Raw genomic sequence first — 17,017 nt, 5'->3', positions numbered from 1 at the left:
CACATGCCGGTATTCCAATGCAACAACGATTGTTAATAACCACGATTATTAGCCCCCACAGTTTGATCAGTTCCTCCCAACTCTCGTATAACGGCATACCGACTGGCCTGGTTAAAACATTGTCTACGTATGTATGGATCCATATACCTGTATGTTGCAAAATACGCATACAAACAAGAGATATTCTTGTTTCACGGGACCCGTTAACGATCGAACATCCGGGATAAAAAAATCCTTGACCATCCGCTGAGTGATTTTTTCTCGCAGTTAATTTTTATCGATTGACAATATTGTTCCCTCTATTTCCCGGTTGTGATCCTGTACATAATTCAAGTAAGAATATGGTGAAAAAAAATTCAAACTCTTGTAATAATTGGCTGTAACTAAATTGAAAGGTGTAATTTCGTTTCATTCTCTTTTCAATGGGTGAAAAAGTCTCTGACATATATTCGCAACAATAGCCGATCGCAGAATTGTTATGCAATGAATCAGACCGAGAATTAGGGCCAACTTTTTCATCATTGGGTTTTCAGTCGTTTTTTCCTTATTCTTCTTCTCCTTCTTCTTAAAACATTCAATTTCGAGCACCTGACGACACACATTGCCCGATGCGGAGGTTGAATGTGGATCAGGGCATCGGTATATGCTTTATCCATGCTTATTTCCTCCCCGAAGAATGCTCCAGGCACTTGTTAGCCTGAAGTGAACTGCTAAAACGAAGTGGGGAACTGGTTGACCGTAGGAACTTGCTTGAGGAATACACATGTTCAAGTTCTTAGTTCACTGCAACTATCGCCACATGATCTGAGCAGAAATGGATATGCGACATTAGTTTCGAACATGATTTGTGACGGCGTTAAATTAAATTGTAATAAATATCACGTCGATGACAATGGGATAGTGCAAGTTTTTTTCGGTTATACGAATTCTATGTAATTAATCTACAATTGTGACAATCAATGAAACCGTTCTGAATTGTAGTACCAAACCACGAGTAAATAAATTGCTAAACAGTGGACTGTTGTTTCGTATTGAATTCAAAACAAGTGTTGAAAATGTTCCGAATTGTGAGGATAATTTTTATAATGCTCGGCCCGATATTACAAAAGGAAATTATGATTCGTGCGCAATTTTCGAGCACCGAATCCAGTGCCGAGTATCTTTTTAATGTGATGAATCAGCTACAGGAACACAATAGACCATCGCCTGTAAGCGCGGATAGAACAACTGGTCCTGGAAATGATTTCAATTACTTTAATAACGATGGGCTGCAATCGAACTCTAACAATCAGCAATTTCCAAAGGAGATTCTGCAAACGGAGAAGCCGGCTGTTCATGACTATCATCGATACACCCATGATCAGAAAAAAAAAGTTCTACCCGATCTTTCAGTCATAATGAACGATGAACAACAATTTGCTGAATCTGTTACACCTTATTACCAGGTTTGATAATCTGTAGTGTGGTTTACATTAGTTTCAAGTTTGGGGAAAAATGAATAAAATAAACATACTGGCTGCTAGAATTATTAACGTTTTCACACGAGATTGAAGTTATTAACATTATCGTAACGACACATTGAGGGAAAAAACACTAATTTCTTATTTTTACAATGAGTTTGAAGGAGCAAAGATTTCAAAACATGAGTGCGTTTCGTTTTATTACGGTTTACTGAATTTCAAACAATCCAAAATTACGAAGTAACGGTTTTTCCTCAGCATGAATCTTTACGATAACGTTACCAACTTCAAAATGGTGTTTGCACGAGAAAAATAAAACTATGAGCAAATTTTTTAATTAAAGACTTCGGATATTTCGTGATGAAAATTTTTTATAGCTTTTTCCAATGTACAAATAGCCTTAAGACGTGTATAAAAGTGTACAAAAAATATAAAAGGTAATCTTTTTGCTTAGTCATGATATACATTCTTGTCACAGTAATTCACCATCTTATTTATCGCTATATCTATTAATTTTTTTTTTTTTTTTACGATCACAAACAATTTTCTACCTGCTTATTTTTTTATCTCACTCAGGTTCCGGCTCCTCAAACAATTTTGAAACCCGTTCAAATTGTCAAAGAACCCGCCCCGCTTGGCTTGACACGCAAAGATCTCGCAATACTCTACAGTAAGGCATTACAGCAGGGTTCTCCACTGAGTTTATCATTGGTAAAAAATTCATTTCCTCATGGGCAGGTGCCTCAGATTATTGGAAATCAACTTAGGCTAAATTCTGGCCCGCCTGGATATTACTACTATTTTTATCCACTGAAAAGTTTTATGAATGAGCTACAAGTCAATCATGCGTACAATACAATTGTGAGTTATAATATTGACTAGTTTTATCTATGTGCGTAATGTGCTTTGAATCTATACATGCTGATTTACAGTATAAATAATAAAGTAATTTTTAGCAACACAATATTAAACCGCAACATGCAGACTTAACTGCAGCATCGTCGGAAAAACAAGTCGCAAATCCACTGTTCATGGCCATCAGTGGATTCATAGGAATGGCGTTGATATTCATGGCATCTGTGCTGTTTTTACCAAAAATCGAAAATTTCGCCGCAAGAAATTCTTCGAATGAATATTTTCAACTTAGTAAAGTTGCTTGGGATGCGATCGAAGGTCGCGATTGTTCGGAACGATTCGCTTGCGAATTGAACAAACTTGTGGTAAACTATAAGTTCTCCAAAAGAACTCGAAGGTGAGTCTGAATCGAAATATTTTATATCAATTTAATGATGTATGTAGTAAGCATTATGATCCATCCGATTAAAAATGATTTTTTACAAAATTTTAGGTTCTTAGAAAATGTAGTACCAAACAACCTCAGAAGACAAATGATCAGACTCCGAAAATCTACGAAAAACCGCCCAGAGTGTAGATTAATAACGTGTAAGTGTGATTAACCTCAGTTTCTCTAGCCAAAAACTTCATCTAGAAATTGAATTTCTATCTGGTATCCCGAATTAGTTCAATAATATTTATTGCAATAATTTATAAATTATTTATATATTTATTTGTTTACTTATTATAGAAAAATCTTATTTTTAAGATACGAATGAAAGAGTAATGTGAGGTGAAATTGAAACGGTATGCGAAAAGTTAAACGCATGTGTTGAAACTCACTCGTTTGAAATACCTACCTACGTCACTATTGCGGCATGTATAAGTTTTCACGATTTATTTTTTGGTGCATTTAAATATTTAGAAAACATATAAACAGTACCAATTCGAAATGTATATAATGGAATATAAATTATTTTCTTATTGTTTTCGATTTTCAAAACCGAGTCTTGCCAACTTTCTACAAATCTCAGATTCCGCCCTTTCAGTATTTTTACATAAATGTACAATTTCATGTCAGGCACAATTATAAGGCTGTGTGTGTGATATAACATACAATAAAAGCAAGGAACATTAAATTAGATATTCCTGTCTCCAGTTGTTCGTCTACAACATAAAACATGTCGCGACTTGAAGAGGTAGCCGTGTTGATTTGAAATTATGTAGAAATCTGAATTGTAAATTCATTAATGAATCATTGATATGCTCGTGCCGATAATTCAGGCATCTTTGAGACGCCTGCTGCTCCTTAAGCTGTCCAACTTCAGTTCTTCCAATTCTCGTGACTCTTGCTGTCGTCGTATCGCCAGTCTTCTTGAAAAGCCTGTAATACCAATGTCCGTAAATAATTTCCAACTACTGCAATTCTATTGATTAAGCATAACAAGAAGGCACCAATCGAAAATACTCACGAACAGGTTTTTTCAAATCATGCAAAGATTTCAACTGATATTCGATTCGTTTGAGAGTTTTGGAATTTTCCAATTGTTCGTCTCTGTACAGAAAGGAAGTAAAAATCAAAGTGACTGTGCAAAATGTTAAAACAATCTTGCGAAATATCCAAGTAATGTGGGAGAGTTCAATCTGTAAGTCCAGAACAATTGTTAATTAATTTTAAGCATGACGGACAAATAAAAAACCTTGTAAATAATAAAATTTTCAAAAGTAGTAAAATTTTAATAGATCTCATCATGTCTATATCACGACGATCACATATCCGAAGATACCTCGGCATTACCTTGGCATCATCCGAATTCCCTTTGTTGTAATATTGTACTAACATTCGTTCCACAACTACATTCAAGCTCAGTGCAACAAACACGGTAATCCTGGCATCGGCTGTTCTTTTAGAAGATGTAAATAACCCGCATAATATACAGCCAACCGTGTAAAATATTATAGACTGAAACCACGAAACTTCGCCGACAATCCAATTTTGAAAAACATGTACGTGAGAGAATATTTGATGCAGGAGTTCTCTCTGTTCGCTTGCATTTTCTCTGGAAGAAATTTTAAGACTTGAGAATTAAGAGAAAATAAACAAATTTCTCGTCTTTATCAATAACTAATTTTAGTCAATTTTAGATTGTACAAAAAGTAAAATTAACCAATCGTAAGCTTACTTGAAATCCGATACCATGTTGGTAACAGTTTCAGCCGATGACTTTATAACTGTGCCTAATTGTTGTCCGTGATGCAGAAGTTCATTTTGCAGCATCAGTCCTTCTCTTTGACTCTCCAGCATGGCGCTTTGCATAGCTGAAGCTTCAAGTAGTTGTTGATTCATGCGAGACGAGGCACGATACAACCTGTACGATAATTTCAAACCAACTGATTAAGGTCGTTAACGGTAAAGCTCACCTCAAACTGACTGCTCATACTCACTGCTTTATGGTTTGGTCAGTTTCAGATTGCCACACCTCTTGATTCAAAAAGTAACAAATGTTTGTCGTCTGGGTAAAGAATGCGTTGTAAGCACCAAAAGCACGGTCAGACATATCGTGTATGCATTTTCTGTATAGAAGAAAAAATGGGATTATTTTTTATCGTAAATCAACATCTAATAATAAAATTGTGGAAATATTAACAAGACTAGAGTTTTCTCATGAAAATATAGTGGAGTAGAAGAAAGCATTGCTTATGATTGACCGTCGTCCAGCCTCTTCATCGTTGAGAAAGCAGTCATAAGTGATATGGCCGGAGTCTTCGAGAAAACAATTAGCCAATCGCAATGCAAGCAGAGAATGTTCTCTGTCATTTAAATTGTCGCAGCTAGCTTTAATGTCCTTAAGCGCGTCGTGCCAGCATTTACCATGTTGTGGCAAAGTTGATTTAGCTGAAAACAGTGAAGAAAATTCACAAGTTATTTAGATTCGCGAGTAAACAGAAGAGAATTCTGATCAAAGCATTCCTTACAAAATAACTCATCACCTTTTATTAGGAGATATTCTTTTTCGCCAATCTCTTTCAACGCCAGGCCAGCATTGTACGCGATGCTTCGTGAGGTGACATAAAATAGAAGTATCATTTCCAAGATCATTCTGAAATTTGAAAGAGTATTAGGAATGTTGATGGCGCGAAAGTGGCTTCGATACATGCAATATAAAGGAGTTGAACGAAAGCGGAAAGAGTAAAATAGAAGAGTCAAAAAGCAAATAATGAATGAAATATAAATTACGATACGATTGTAGGTTATGTTCTGTTATTTAATTTGGTATTATTGCAAAGTAACTCTTGGCGTAGTGCATTGTTTAAAATCAACTAGAAAAATTCATTGTTACTATCAAAATAATGATTCGATTGCTTTTAGCTACCACAGTAGACGTAAACAAACCAGTTTGTGTCTGTCAACCATTACAGAAAATGAGTTTTAATGTAAAACAATTACCTGATTAGCCGAGAGATTCGTAGGAAATTTTATCGAGGGTATTCAACTTGCAAAAATCATGCATTCCAGCACAAAACTAACTCCGGAAATCATTTTAGCCACAAAATGATAGCCGTTAAGAAATGCGAGAAACGTTCGTTGCAATCGAACGCTGTGATTCAAATATAATTGCGCTCGATTCTGATTGGTCAAGGCCTGTGGTTAGTTCCACGCTAAGGCCGTGTTCGAAAATTGACTGACAGTACTGTCAGCAATCTTTTATCTCTTTTGCGCTTCCAAGTTCGTGGATAGCTCTGACTCTGTCATAGGAAATTTTGAGTACTGTCAGTCAATTTACAAACATGGCCTAAATAATTTATGTACACGACTAGTAGCGCCATCACAACATCGCCGGTGAACAAACAAAACGTTTCAAACATTATTCTGGATCGGGCCTCGTTTTGGAACAGTCTAATTCGAAATTAGTAATCTCAGTACAAGCGATCGCATGATTTCCTCCAGATTTGCGCGTCTGCAATTTGAAGCTTATTTCAAATCGGTAAAAGTTACTCGGAGATGATAAAAGCTTGATTTACAGACGTAAGGAAAATTATGAAATGCATCAACGTTCAAAACCGTTGAACGAAAAATTTCAAAAATGGAACAGAAAAACAGAATGATTGTGAACGTATCGAGCTGTTCTTGTTCAAGATAGTATCGATATTGCGTGTCGTATCATGTATTCAGTTGGTATCGCTAAACCCAATTCGCATGCCTCGATTTACCTCTAATAAGAAATAATCCAGGAACCGCTAAAGTCGTAAAAACGTTTCGGATTAGTAATCGCGTTTGGCACTCAGTCCTTGAGTGTTTCCGGAAAATGAAATTTTGTCATCGATAGAACGAGAAGTAGAAACTTGATCCGGATTAGCGTAATATAATTGTTCATAAAAGCCTAACAAGACTCATAGAGCGGATTTATCAATGATACGTATACACTCTGGATGGATTCAGCTGTATCTATCCGATAAGTGGATAATCGCTTTTACCTTGACTAAGTAATAACGCGCGAAGTAAAAACTAAAAATAATCGATATCTGAAGGTTGAGCGGTGTGATCAATCGTTGACGTAAAAGCGACAAAAATTTATTCTTAAATTTATTTTCAGATACGAAACTGATTCGCCTTATGCTATACGATCATATACGATACTTGATAGAAAAGTCATGTCTCGAATCGGTCACCCTGTATACACCTACGTATGTTTACATAAAAGGAAGAAGAAGAAGAAAGAACACGATCACTTCAAAATAGAATGGGGACAAAGAAGGAAATTGCAGATCGTGGTTAAGATGCGAGGGAGTTCCACTGGATGAAGAGTAGTATAGTACAATGACTTCGTCTCTCGTATCCTTCGCCGTTCGACAATGCTTTATTCGTCCCAAAACATTCGATCAACCCTGTATAAAAATGAAACGATGATACCGTACAAATACAAAATGTATAGATTAATGTGTTGTATTGGTATAAGCTCTGAAAGAGTACGTTGAATCCAGCTAGCGAACGAATTGAATTGAATTCCGAACTGTTGTTACCCGACAATTATCATTTCTATCACAGTGTAATTACCGATGCAAACATGTTATGAACTCGAAGTCAATTACGAACGCAAATTAAATCGTTCGTCTTTCATTCGAACAAACAATCAATCAATTGTTTCGAATTGAATTGAACCCAATTGCGGCTCTCGTTTCGAATTGTTATCCTCCCCGGGGTTACGGTGAACGTACAAGTGCTTACAGGCATTGTAAGCACCTATCGAGTAATTCTGAAAGACAGCTACCGTGCGCACTCTGGAGTTCCCACCCTGAGACTCCGAGTCTCTGGCAAAAGGCCAATTAACTTGCCATTGAATTTCTACCTCTCGAAATAAATTGTCAGCGATGCACTGCAGGGAGAATGAAGGAGGGTGGGAGAAGGTCTCTGTAGACCGTGAAGAGTAAATACGATTAAACAAGACCACTGCCACTAATTACCCGATCGGTTTACCAATCCCTTTATAAGATCGTTCATCCCATTCTCTTTGATCGTTCTGTCGCGACAATTGCAAATTATTTAGTCGAATAAATCGCCAGTCTCACCCTGCCGAAGAACTGTTAAATCAGGATTGATGACCAAATTTTTTCAATAAAAAACTTGTTTTCGTGTCGATAATTGATTTCGTATTTGGAAAAATATCTCTTTGTGCTTCGTTCGTGTTTCGTTCGAAGAAAATTTATCATCTTGTTCTCCTTTCTCCCCGCATCGTCGCAAGTTTCTGTACAAAAAGTACATAGTCGCTCGATTCTTCCGACTGATTATAAAAAATCTCGACCTTGGACCCAAAACGGTAGTTGCAAAGAGGTCTTCAACCAGTTACTGAAGCATATTTTTTTAATTGATCTATCCGCACAAGCCGAGCCGACAGATTAACGGTTATAATTTGAGATGACACTGTCCTGCACGCCTGGCCTGTTTGACGTCACTCGCGGAAGTGGGTAAAAATAACACCGCAACCCAGAAAAGCATTCAATGTCAGAAGCCCGAGGTAACGCTATAATCCAGCTGGATGATTTTACATTCAATGGAAATAATTTATCCATCACCTCGACCGAAGATTCAACGCCACAATGATATCGATTGTACTGCCCAGTGTCAACTCCAACAAGTTTATTGAAATTGTTCATATTTTACATAGCTTGTGTTATGTTCGAATTTGGTCTGCGGATTCTATAATCATATGGCAATGATGTTGCAATATCATTAACGCGAATAACATCAATGGAAATTTTTTAAAAATTTTCCTCCACTCCTAAATCTTTATTAAAATAGTCGGACCGATTCTTCCTTGCCGTTCACTTTTCCGAGCTGATTAGGTTTAAAATCGACAAATAACCATCGTCAGTGGTTCGATTGTTCGAAAGTGCAACGGTAGCGTGAAAGTACGATATAGCCGAAGTCTGTGAATCATTAAACGGCCATTATTGGCGATCAAAATCGGTGAATCTTGTACCATTTTTAAAGCGACCTGCACTATTGGGATTTTCACTTTGTAATGCGTCATCTGGTGGAAAAAAATCAAACTAATGCAATCGGGCTGACAGCTGACCGTTGACCGTGTTTTTTTGCGTGTGGACGGTAGAACATGTCTATTATTGATTACGTTTCATTAATTTATGTAACACGAGTAAATTTAAACCTCAAGAATTACGATTTGCCTCCATTAAAATCAAAAACTTTGGTTATGCGGTGATAAGATGGCGCCGAAAACCAGGTTCTGACGTCACGAGGACATGTTCCAATGGTTCGGGGATTCCCATCGTCGTCGGGGGCATGGCAGGTGTCTAAAAATGAAAACTGGCCAATTAAATGCTTCATGTTCGCTCCTGCGCCATCTGGCACTAAAAGAACGCAAGATGACGATCGGTTTAATGATAAAGTGTGCGTGTATATTCATAACCTACCACTCTTCCTTTGGCTTCGATTTCTTGGCCGGTTCCCAACGGTCCTGTATTCCGCTCGTTTTTAGCATGATTTAAATCATCGACTACCACCGTCATACTTCCATTCCTACATACATGCCCAATAAGTCAACAGTGTAAACTACACAAATCTAAGAAAGTACTAGTTCCCAACAATAAACGTCTCCTAATTTTGAATTATAACGTATACAACGGATTATAATTCTTAGTTTAGAAAAAAAAGAAGAAAATTACATAAAATTTCATATTCCCATGTACGCATGTTCGAAGACAAATGTAGAAAAGACGGCTTGCTGTAACCGTATAAGGTTATGCAGGTCACTCGAGTTCCTTGTAGGAGAAAAAAAAAAGACTAAGAAAAACGAAAAAAAAAGAGAGCCAGACACGAAGACGAAGAAACTGTTTTAAGCAGCGTTTATTCAAGTTTATTCCTTATATTCACCTGCGCGTCAGGACAGACATTTTATATATTTATATTGTTTTCCCCTTTCATCTTCTCATATTCCAAAAAAACGAAAAATATATAAATTTGACAATATTACAAAATTCGCAATGAAATTTAATTTCACATTTCGTATTTAAATTTAACAATTTTCATTGAACCTCATCGTTTTACTTCACACTCTCTTCTTTGTAACTACACGAGTTATAATAATAATAATAATAATAATCTCCGTAGTATTGAAATCATTTTGAAATTGCGTTTACGATATTCGAATATAAAGGATATTGCGCAATGTACGAAGAATTTAGAGAATTAAAAGAGAAAAAAGGAAGAAAAACTAACATAACATATGCAGGACGTACTAAAATATCATGCGAATTCGTTAAATTATATATATATATATATGTATGTAAATACTTATACACATATATTTAATATATTGTTATGTACGAGTAAAGAGATCAAACATCTTAGCATTGTCGCTTAAACAATATTATATAAATGTAATTTTAGATACTTATTAAATAAATTATATGTGCAAAATATATAATGTGTATAATAATAATATAGAGCATATAGTGTATTCCGTCGTAAAATTATACGTACACAATATAATATAGGATAAGTATATATCTATACTGTGAAGAACGCCACTGCACCCAACGATCATATCGAATCGACTTTTTTTTTTTTTTCTTTTCAATTATGATTATCCATTTTTGAAGTAAATGCAAATCGTTGTTTTTCTCTTCGATTTCTTTTCTGAATTTTAGAAAATCGTACTCTTCAAACATGCGCGCTAAAATAAAATCCAAATTTTCTATAAAATCCGCTCAATTTCCCGTCGAATCGGTGCATAATAATAATAATAATAATTAGAATAACAATAATAATAACAACAATGTTTCAATTCACTCTGTTATTTATTTATTTAGTCAACTGTTTATGTTTTTGTTCCTACATTTAGGATACGGTTTCGTTTATCGACCGAATACCATAATGTATTACTTAAGCTCATCAAATTTTCACATCCTGTAACATTTACATACCTACGATAGTTATCTCCCTGAATTTACGTATATTTTCAGGAGTCAGGAATCGGGGAAAATAAAATTAAAACAAAAATTCAGAACAAACAACTAAATTTCTGAGCATTGAAAACGAATTAAGATGAAAAGAGAAACATCCATCTATCTCGCTGGGTCGCGGTGGCAATTTATTACGTAATAAAATATGGATAAAAACTTAAAATAAAGAAAAAAAAAAAAAAAAAAATATCTGATTTACCTACAAAATTGATCTTAAAAATAGGAAAAATTTGTTCGGTCCGTATTTCTTTCTTTTTTTTTTTTTTTTTTTAACAATACATATAAGTGACATTATTAAAATACCTCGTGAAAAATGATGAGCGATATAAACAGAAAGTGAGTGAGTTTTAAAAGCTTGTGAATCGTTTGGGTAAAATATACGTATAGCTTGTTTTGAACTTATATATAATAATACGCGGGTAAAAATCATTCGACCAGACGATGAAACTGCAAAGTTTTGAGCGATTTCGTTGTAGTTTTGGGAAACGAGCGGATTAACGAAGAAACAGTTAAAAAGTAAATATTTGAACAAAATAAATAAGATGAGTAATTCTAACCCGTTGTCATTGAAATATAATATACTGTACGTAATACGCATGTTATACACGTGCGGTGAGTAAACGTAATTTTGTCACGTGCTTCACTGTTTCGATATTTCTGCTATAACTTGAGCTCCACACGTTTGCATTCACATTACACGCGATAAGAAAACAAAAAGGAGAGTGCAACGTAAAATAAAACGAGTATAATATTGTTACAAAGCGGAAAATTAAGAGAGGAAAAGGATTTATTTTGTGACGAAGCTCTCCTTTTAAAGTCTGAAACAAGTCTGTTTTTACAATAATGTTGGTTGACGCAGCAACTTTATTCTTTTGAAAGACATAAGAGGTTTATAAACGTCTTTTATCTATGACGACTACTGATCATTAAAAACGGGACAAAACGGGTGATTTCACCCTTTGTAACAATATATATAATAAACATATATATATGCGTCGTTTATAATTGTTTTTGGCGAATTATGATCACGTTATTGTAGTTACATACGAGGGAATTCGAAAAAAAAAAAAAAAAACAATATTACAGAATAGGAATAAAACGAAAAAATTTTAAAATTAATGAGTATAATAATTATGATATTAAAATTAAAATTAATAATAATAATAATAATAATAACAATAATGATAGCATAAGCTATAGTAATAAAGAATAGTAGTAATACATTTTAAAGGACACGAACTGTGCAGAATTAACGAGAGGCAGTCTTTCGCGGAGATTATTTAATCGTTGCTTCGCACCTTTAGCAATGTCCGAAATTTAGTAAACCATGATAAGGAAACAAACGAAACAAGAAAAAAAAAAAAAAAAAGAAAAAAAACAACATACTCTTATTTCGAAAAGGCAATTCCTTCCATCCCATTCTAATTTCTTTCCCCGATGTTTCGTTACGGTAACGTTACTAACTTCAGCCTCATGAGATATTCATCCACACGTGTGGTTAGAAAACAAGAGAACTAGAGGAAGAAAAAAAATATTTAAAAAAGTCAGAAAATTATTATCCTAAAATGCACTGCTTGGTTGTTTTTTTATTTTTTTTTTTCTTTTGTTTTCGACTTCTTTCTTTTATTCAATTTTTTTTCAACTTCATTCTCTTTCTTATTCATTTTTTCCGTGTGAAATGATGCTTTGCTTTATATGTATATATATACGTATTTGTATATAATAATAAAATACATATATATATATAAGTATTCAGCTTAGAACGTTTATAACACAATTTGCGGTGTTATAAGCGTAAATCGATTAATTTAAATAAATACATCGAGACATGATCGTGACTAAACAGCAATATATATATATTATATATATATATATAAATGTATATATGTATAATATACTATTATGATCTACAAATTTTTTTCCTTCTTTTTCTTGTCTATAAATTGTAATTATCATTATTTCACTAATGTTTACCTCAATTACTATTACAATAATTACTTATCGTTTAATCCGATATTAGTTAACTATTATTATTATTATTGTGGTTGTCGTTCTTATCATTATTATCATTATTATCTGGCATTCAATTCGCATTCTTCTTTTTCATATCTCCTTATTATTTAATTAAACGTTATTTTTTTTTTTTTTCTTTCTTTATACTCCTCCATTTCATAATCTTTTTCAGGCTACGCTACGCAACGCGTCGTATACACATAATAGCAGCTTGACAACGCGTTTAATATTTATTCATTATTATACGTGTACAAAGTATTTCAATTGCTACGCGTATTTTTAAGTAGTTATTTTATACTTTACGTTAAGTAATACATGTATGTATATACATACAGATAATCGTCAGCGTCATCGTTATCAGTAGACACAGGGTGATTCAGAAATTTATTCGTCACGTTTGATCCGTAGTCGAATCAAAAAATTGGATCGAATAGATTCCCCCACCCCCCCTTTTTTTTTTCTTTTTTTGTCAAACTTGTTTTAAATAGTTTCGTTTTCAACTCATGTCCATTATCTTGCTAAATAAAAATTATTACAGCGACGGTGTGCGAAAAATTCGCTTGTTTTTTTTTTTGACTTTTTTTTTTTTTTTTTTTTTTTTTTATCGAGATTCGGAAGAGAAGAAATCGTCCTCTCTCGGCAGTTTTCACTTTGCGTTGTTGGGAAGATGAGAGGAACAAAGAAAAAAAAAAAAAAAAAAAAAAAAAATGAAATTCAACATTTACGATCCTCGCAGCGTCGTTATTATTATATAAGTATAAAATTTTATACATTATGCTTGACGAATAAACTGTGAAATACCCTGCGTTTAATTTGAATATATATGGTATATATCCATATTATCCATACTTTATATTATTACGAAATATATCATACAAACGTTTACTATACATATGCAATAATATTATACTAGAAATGTAATACAGTCTCACATCAGTTCAATTGTTTCTTGTATATTATATAATTATTTATATTATCAGTTGTTGTTATTCTTGTTGTTCTTGTTGCTGTTGTTGCTGTTATTAATGTTGACGTTACCTTTTTAGTGATTAATTTGTCTCGTATAATAGGTATATTAATATGTGTGACAGGGTACATGTGTTGTGTTGCATAAGAAAATACACCTGATTCCGATGATAAAATTAAAAAAATGTTACAGCATCGATTCGTTCCTTTCCCGTTGCGTGGTACTTTTCTCTCTTTTGTTTTTTATAAGTTTACGTTTTTCATATTCCTCGGTTACGGTATTCCATTTTTTTGTATTCGTACTATATATATGTATATATATATATATATATGTAATATATTCGTAATTCAACGGGTAGAAATGTAAAAAAAAAACGTTGCCGCGGAGAAATTTAATGACTATATTATGTACGTACGACATTTATATAATAATGTAGCATCGTTATTATTTTTGTTATTATTATTATCATCATTAAAATTTATACCCCGCAATTATCTCAAGTTGTTGCGCCAATATAATATTATCCGCATAGGTACGGCGGTATATTTATACAATATACATGTGTATGTATATATGTATATTTATAACGCTTACTTAATGTTATAGGACCTATCAAATCTCTTTCGTAAGCATATGCATATGTCAATATGTGTAGGTAGTTGAACTGGTTTAAGAATTTATGCCGTTTCTGTTTCAATTTCCGATTTCATTTTGTTTCTTTTCATTGTTTTTTTCACCACCCTTTCCCTTTTCCGCGATGATAAGAGAAAAGTAACATAAATAAATAATTACGATAAATAAAAATTTCATGCCACTGTAGCATTTAGGCGACATACCATATATACATATACAGAGTGAATTTCTAACTACTGCACGGTCCGTCGTCTGCTAAAATTTAATGCGCATCCGCTAAAATCCGAGGGCAAGTGTTTGTCGGTTCGACGAACTGTCTCGAAACTCAAAAATTTTTTACTGTCGTGAATTCACTGCAACTGCCACTAACAACTATCAAATTATTTGAGGTTAGATACATAGCGGTGAACTACCGCTTAGTTAGAAAATTTACGACGGTTTATCGCCCTGCCAAACAACTGCTCTCGAATTGTCCCGCGTGCGCATCGAAGCGTAGCAGACGACAGACCATGCGGTTATTAGGAATTCACTTTTAATTGGGAACTCTAGCACTCGGATACGCTATCTGGTGGCGATATTCAACATTTGAGCGAGTAGGTCGAATCGCATCAGCTGATTTGGACTTTTTTTTTTTTTGTGTGTGTTTAAAGAAATTTATAAATTTCTTGTAATGAACGTTTCGTATTATATTTTAAAATTACAGAAACAAAATGTATTTTAACAAAAATACACTTGTCTGCATTTGTTTACGTACAGCGTGACCACTCACTCTAGTGCATATTTTCACCGCTAGGTGAAATTTCTTGAGCCAATCCTCTGCCAGAGATCCTAATATACGTACAGAGTGAGTATCTAACGACCGAATGGTCCAACGCGCATGCTCTAAAATTCTGCCGCAAAAGCAGTTCTCTTGTCAGGTTGACCAACCGTCATAAGTTCAGAAGAAAAATCACCGCGACGTATGTAACCTGAAAGGTTTTGACAGATGGCGATGGCAGTTGTCAATGTTGTTCAATTACTGCAAAAATATAGCCGATATCTGTAATGGATAAAACATTTTGGCCGTCCCAACTGTTTTTGAAGATCGAATGGGCAGATTGCGAATGTTTTTATTCGTAAGAATTATTATTCGACGAGTGACCGAAGTGGAGCACAACCGCCACTGACAACTGGTCAAAATTTTTTAGGTTACATACGTCGCAGCGATCTGTCATCTGAAATTATGACGGTTGGTCAACCTGACAGAAGAACTGCTTTTGCTCTAGAATTTTAGCGCATGGGCTTCGGACGATTTGACTGTAAGCTACTCGTATATACATATATATGTAACACACAACACCGTATAATTAATTTAAACTGAAAGTTTTTCTTCACGAGTAATTCTTGCCTCTTCATTTTCCATTTTCGAACATTTTTTTCTTCTTTGTCACGTATATAATATATTATTTTATAAAAGTAAGGGTGTATAAATGTGTCCATGTTTGTATATCGTATATAATAATAATATTGAAAATGTGTTCAACTTTTCTGTTGAATACGAGGGTCGATATAACACTTATACTTATACATACAACCGGATTGGATTAAACATGTGTTACATAACATGATCCTCGAGTATCGATCTGCGGGGTGAGAGAAGAGTGAAATGGAGAGAAAAACGGGGAGAGAAGAAAGATAAAAAGAGAACAAATCTATGGTTACGAGTGTAATAAAAATTGAAATTTCTCTACCATCGTCTTTCAACCGTATTCACGTGTATACGTTATACCGTAAGAAAGCACGAGAGCATTAATTCCGTAATTTAGAATAAGTAAGAAAACACACGGAAACACAAGCACAACGAATTAATATGCATGTATTCATGAGACTAACGTTCCGCTTCCCGTTTGACTCGAATTTTTTTTTTTTTTAAGATATTTTTTATTAGACAGAGAGATTAACTTCGATATACGATAGCGGTGGAGAAAAACATTTTCTACAAATTTTCGAATCGTTAACCATCGGCGAAAAACGTTCGATTGGTTTTACTTCGCCATTTTTAATCTGCCACTTTCAATTGTTTTTCTTTTTTCTTCCTGAAAGCAAGGACATGCAGTCGGACATATCGCACCAAAGACTCTGAGGTTGGTTAGACTGCGTTCCAATTCTATGCTAAAATTTAGTTATGAACGTTATTTAAGACTTGTAGAAGAGGGTAAAAAAAAACAAAAATGTAAATAACCGTGAATCACCGCTTAATTACTCGCTAGCGAAATAATGTCAGTGCCCGGAGTGACGCAATTATATTAAAAAATGATGTAAAAATTACGTGTACCATAACTCAAGCTTTCAATTTCGAGATTTGACATATTTTGAAAACTTTAAGAAAAATATATATATATATATATATATATATATATATTTCGAAATTCTTATTACTTTTATCACATTGAGTTAGATTTTTATTTTTACTATATAAGAAAAGTATTGGTTTCGGTCGAAAATAATTTTTCCTAATTTCAACGAATTATTGCGAACCTCTAGAACCCGAAAAACATCTTTTTAGAAAAATGTCGCCGCGGATGTCGGTATGTCCGAAAAACTCTTGGCGACGATCTAGGAAACGGAGCGATGAAAAAACTTGAAACTT

The 17,017-nt window shown here is 34.1% G+C and overlaps 2 protein-coding genes across 4 annotated transcripts; one reads left to right on the top strand and one right to left on the bottom strand.

Moving 5' to 3' along the window:
• Positions 1-369: 369 nt before the first annotated feature.
• On the top strand, positions 370-2,946 carry LOC124183135. Its single transcript, XM_046571239.1, has 4 exons — positions 370-1,445; positions 2,037-2,321; positions 2,417-2,712; positions 2,809-2,946. The coding sequence occupies exons 1-4, from the start codon at positions 1,056-1,058 to the stop codon at positions 2,915-2,917; spliced, it is 1,080 nt and encodes a 359-aa protein (XP_046427195.1). The 5' UTR covers positions 370-1,055; the 3' UTR covers positions 2,918-2,946.
• Positions 1,937-6,085, bottom strand: LOC124183134. 3 transcript variants are annotated; one of them, XM_046571237.1, is made up of 8 exons: positions 5,743-6,085; positions 5,286-5,395; positions 5,004-5,190; positions 4,740-4,868; positions 4,478-4,663; positions 4,082-4,354; positions 3,767-3,849; positions 1,937-3,678 (listed from the first exon to the last, which is right to left on the bottom strand). In XM_046571237.1, the coding sequence occupies exons 2-8, from the start codon at positions 5,392-5,394 to the stop codon at positions 3,575-3,577; spliced, it is 1,071 nt and encodes a 356-aa protein (XP_046427193.1). In that variant the 5' UTR covers position 5,395; positions 5,743-6,085; the 3' UTR covers positions 1,937-3,574. The 3 variants fall into 3 exon arrangements, with proteins under 3 accessions (XP_046427193.1, XP_046427192.1, XP_046427194.1); XM_046571236.1 differs by having other exon boundaries at positions 3,767-3,938; positions 4,093-4,354; XM_046571238.1 differs by having other exon boundaries at positions 4,093-4,354.
• Between the last annotated feature and the right edge of the window lie 10,932 nt (positions 6,086-17,017).

Source organism: Neodiprion fabricii, chromosome 5, assembly GCF_021155785.1.
Source record: "Neodiprion fabricii isolate iyNeoFabr1 chromosome 5, iyNeoFabr1.1, whole genome shotgun sequence".
NCBI lineage: Eukaryota > Metazoa > Arthropoda > Insecta > Hymenoptera > Diprionidae > Neodiprion > Neodiprion fabricii.
This window is presented reverse-complemented; position numbering and strand designations above follow the sequence as displayed.

Bases quoted from the DNA above. Each gene is read 5' to 3' on its own strand.
- LOC124183134 (XM_046571236.1), bottom strand. From the start codon at position 5,394: ATGATCTTGGAAATGATACTTCTATTTTATGTCACCTCACGAAGCATC. The intron at 4,664-4,739 runs GTGAGTATGAGC...ATTATCGTACAG, and splicing joins ACTGACCAAACCATAAAGCA to GTTGTATCGTGCCTCGTCTC. The intron at 3,939-4,092 runs GTAATGCCGAGG...CTGGACTTACAG, and splicing joins GGAATTCGGATGATGCCAAG to ATTGAACTCTCCCACATTAC.
- LOC124183135 (XM_046571239.1), top strand. From the start codon at position 1,056: ATGTTCCGAATTGTGAGGATAATTTTTATAATGCTCGGCCCGATATTA. The intron at 2,322-2,416 runs GTGAGTTATAAT...AGTAATTTTTAG, and splicing joins ATCATGCGTACAATACAATT to CAACACAATATTAAACCGCA. The intron at 2,713-2,808 runs GTGAGTCTGAAT...ACAAAATTTTAG, and splicing joins TTCTCCAAAAGAACTCGAAG to GTTCTTAGAAAATGTAGTAC.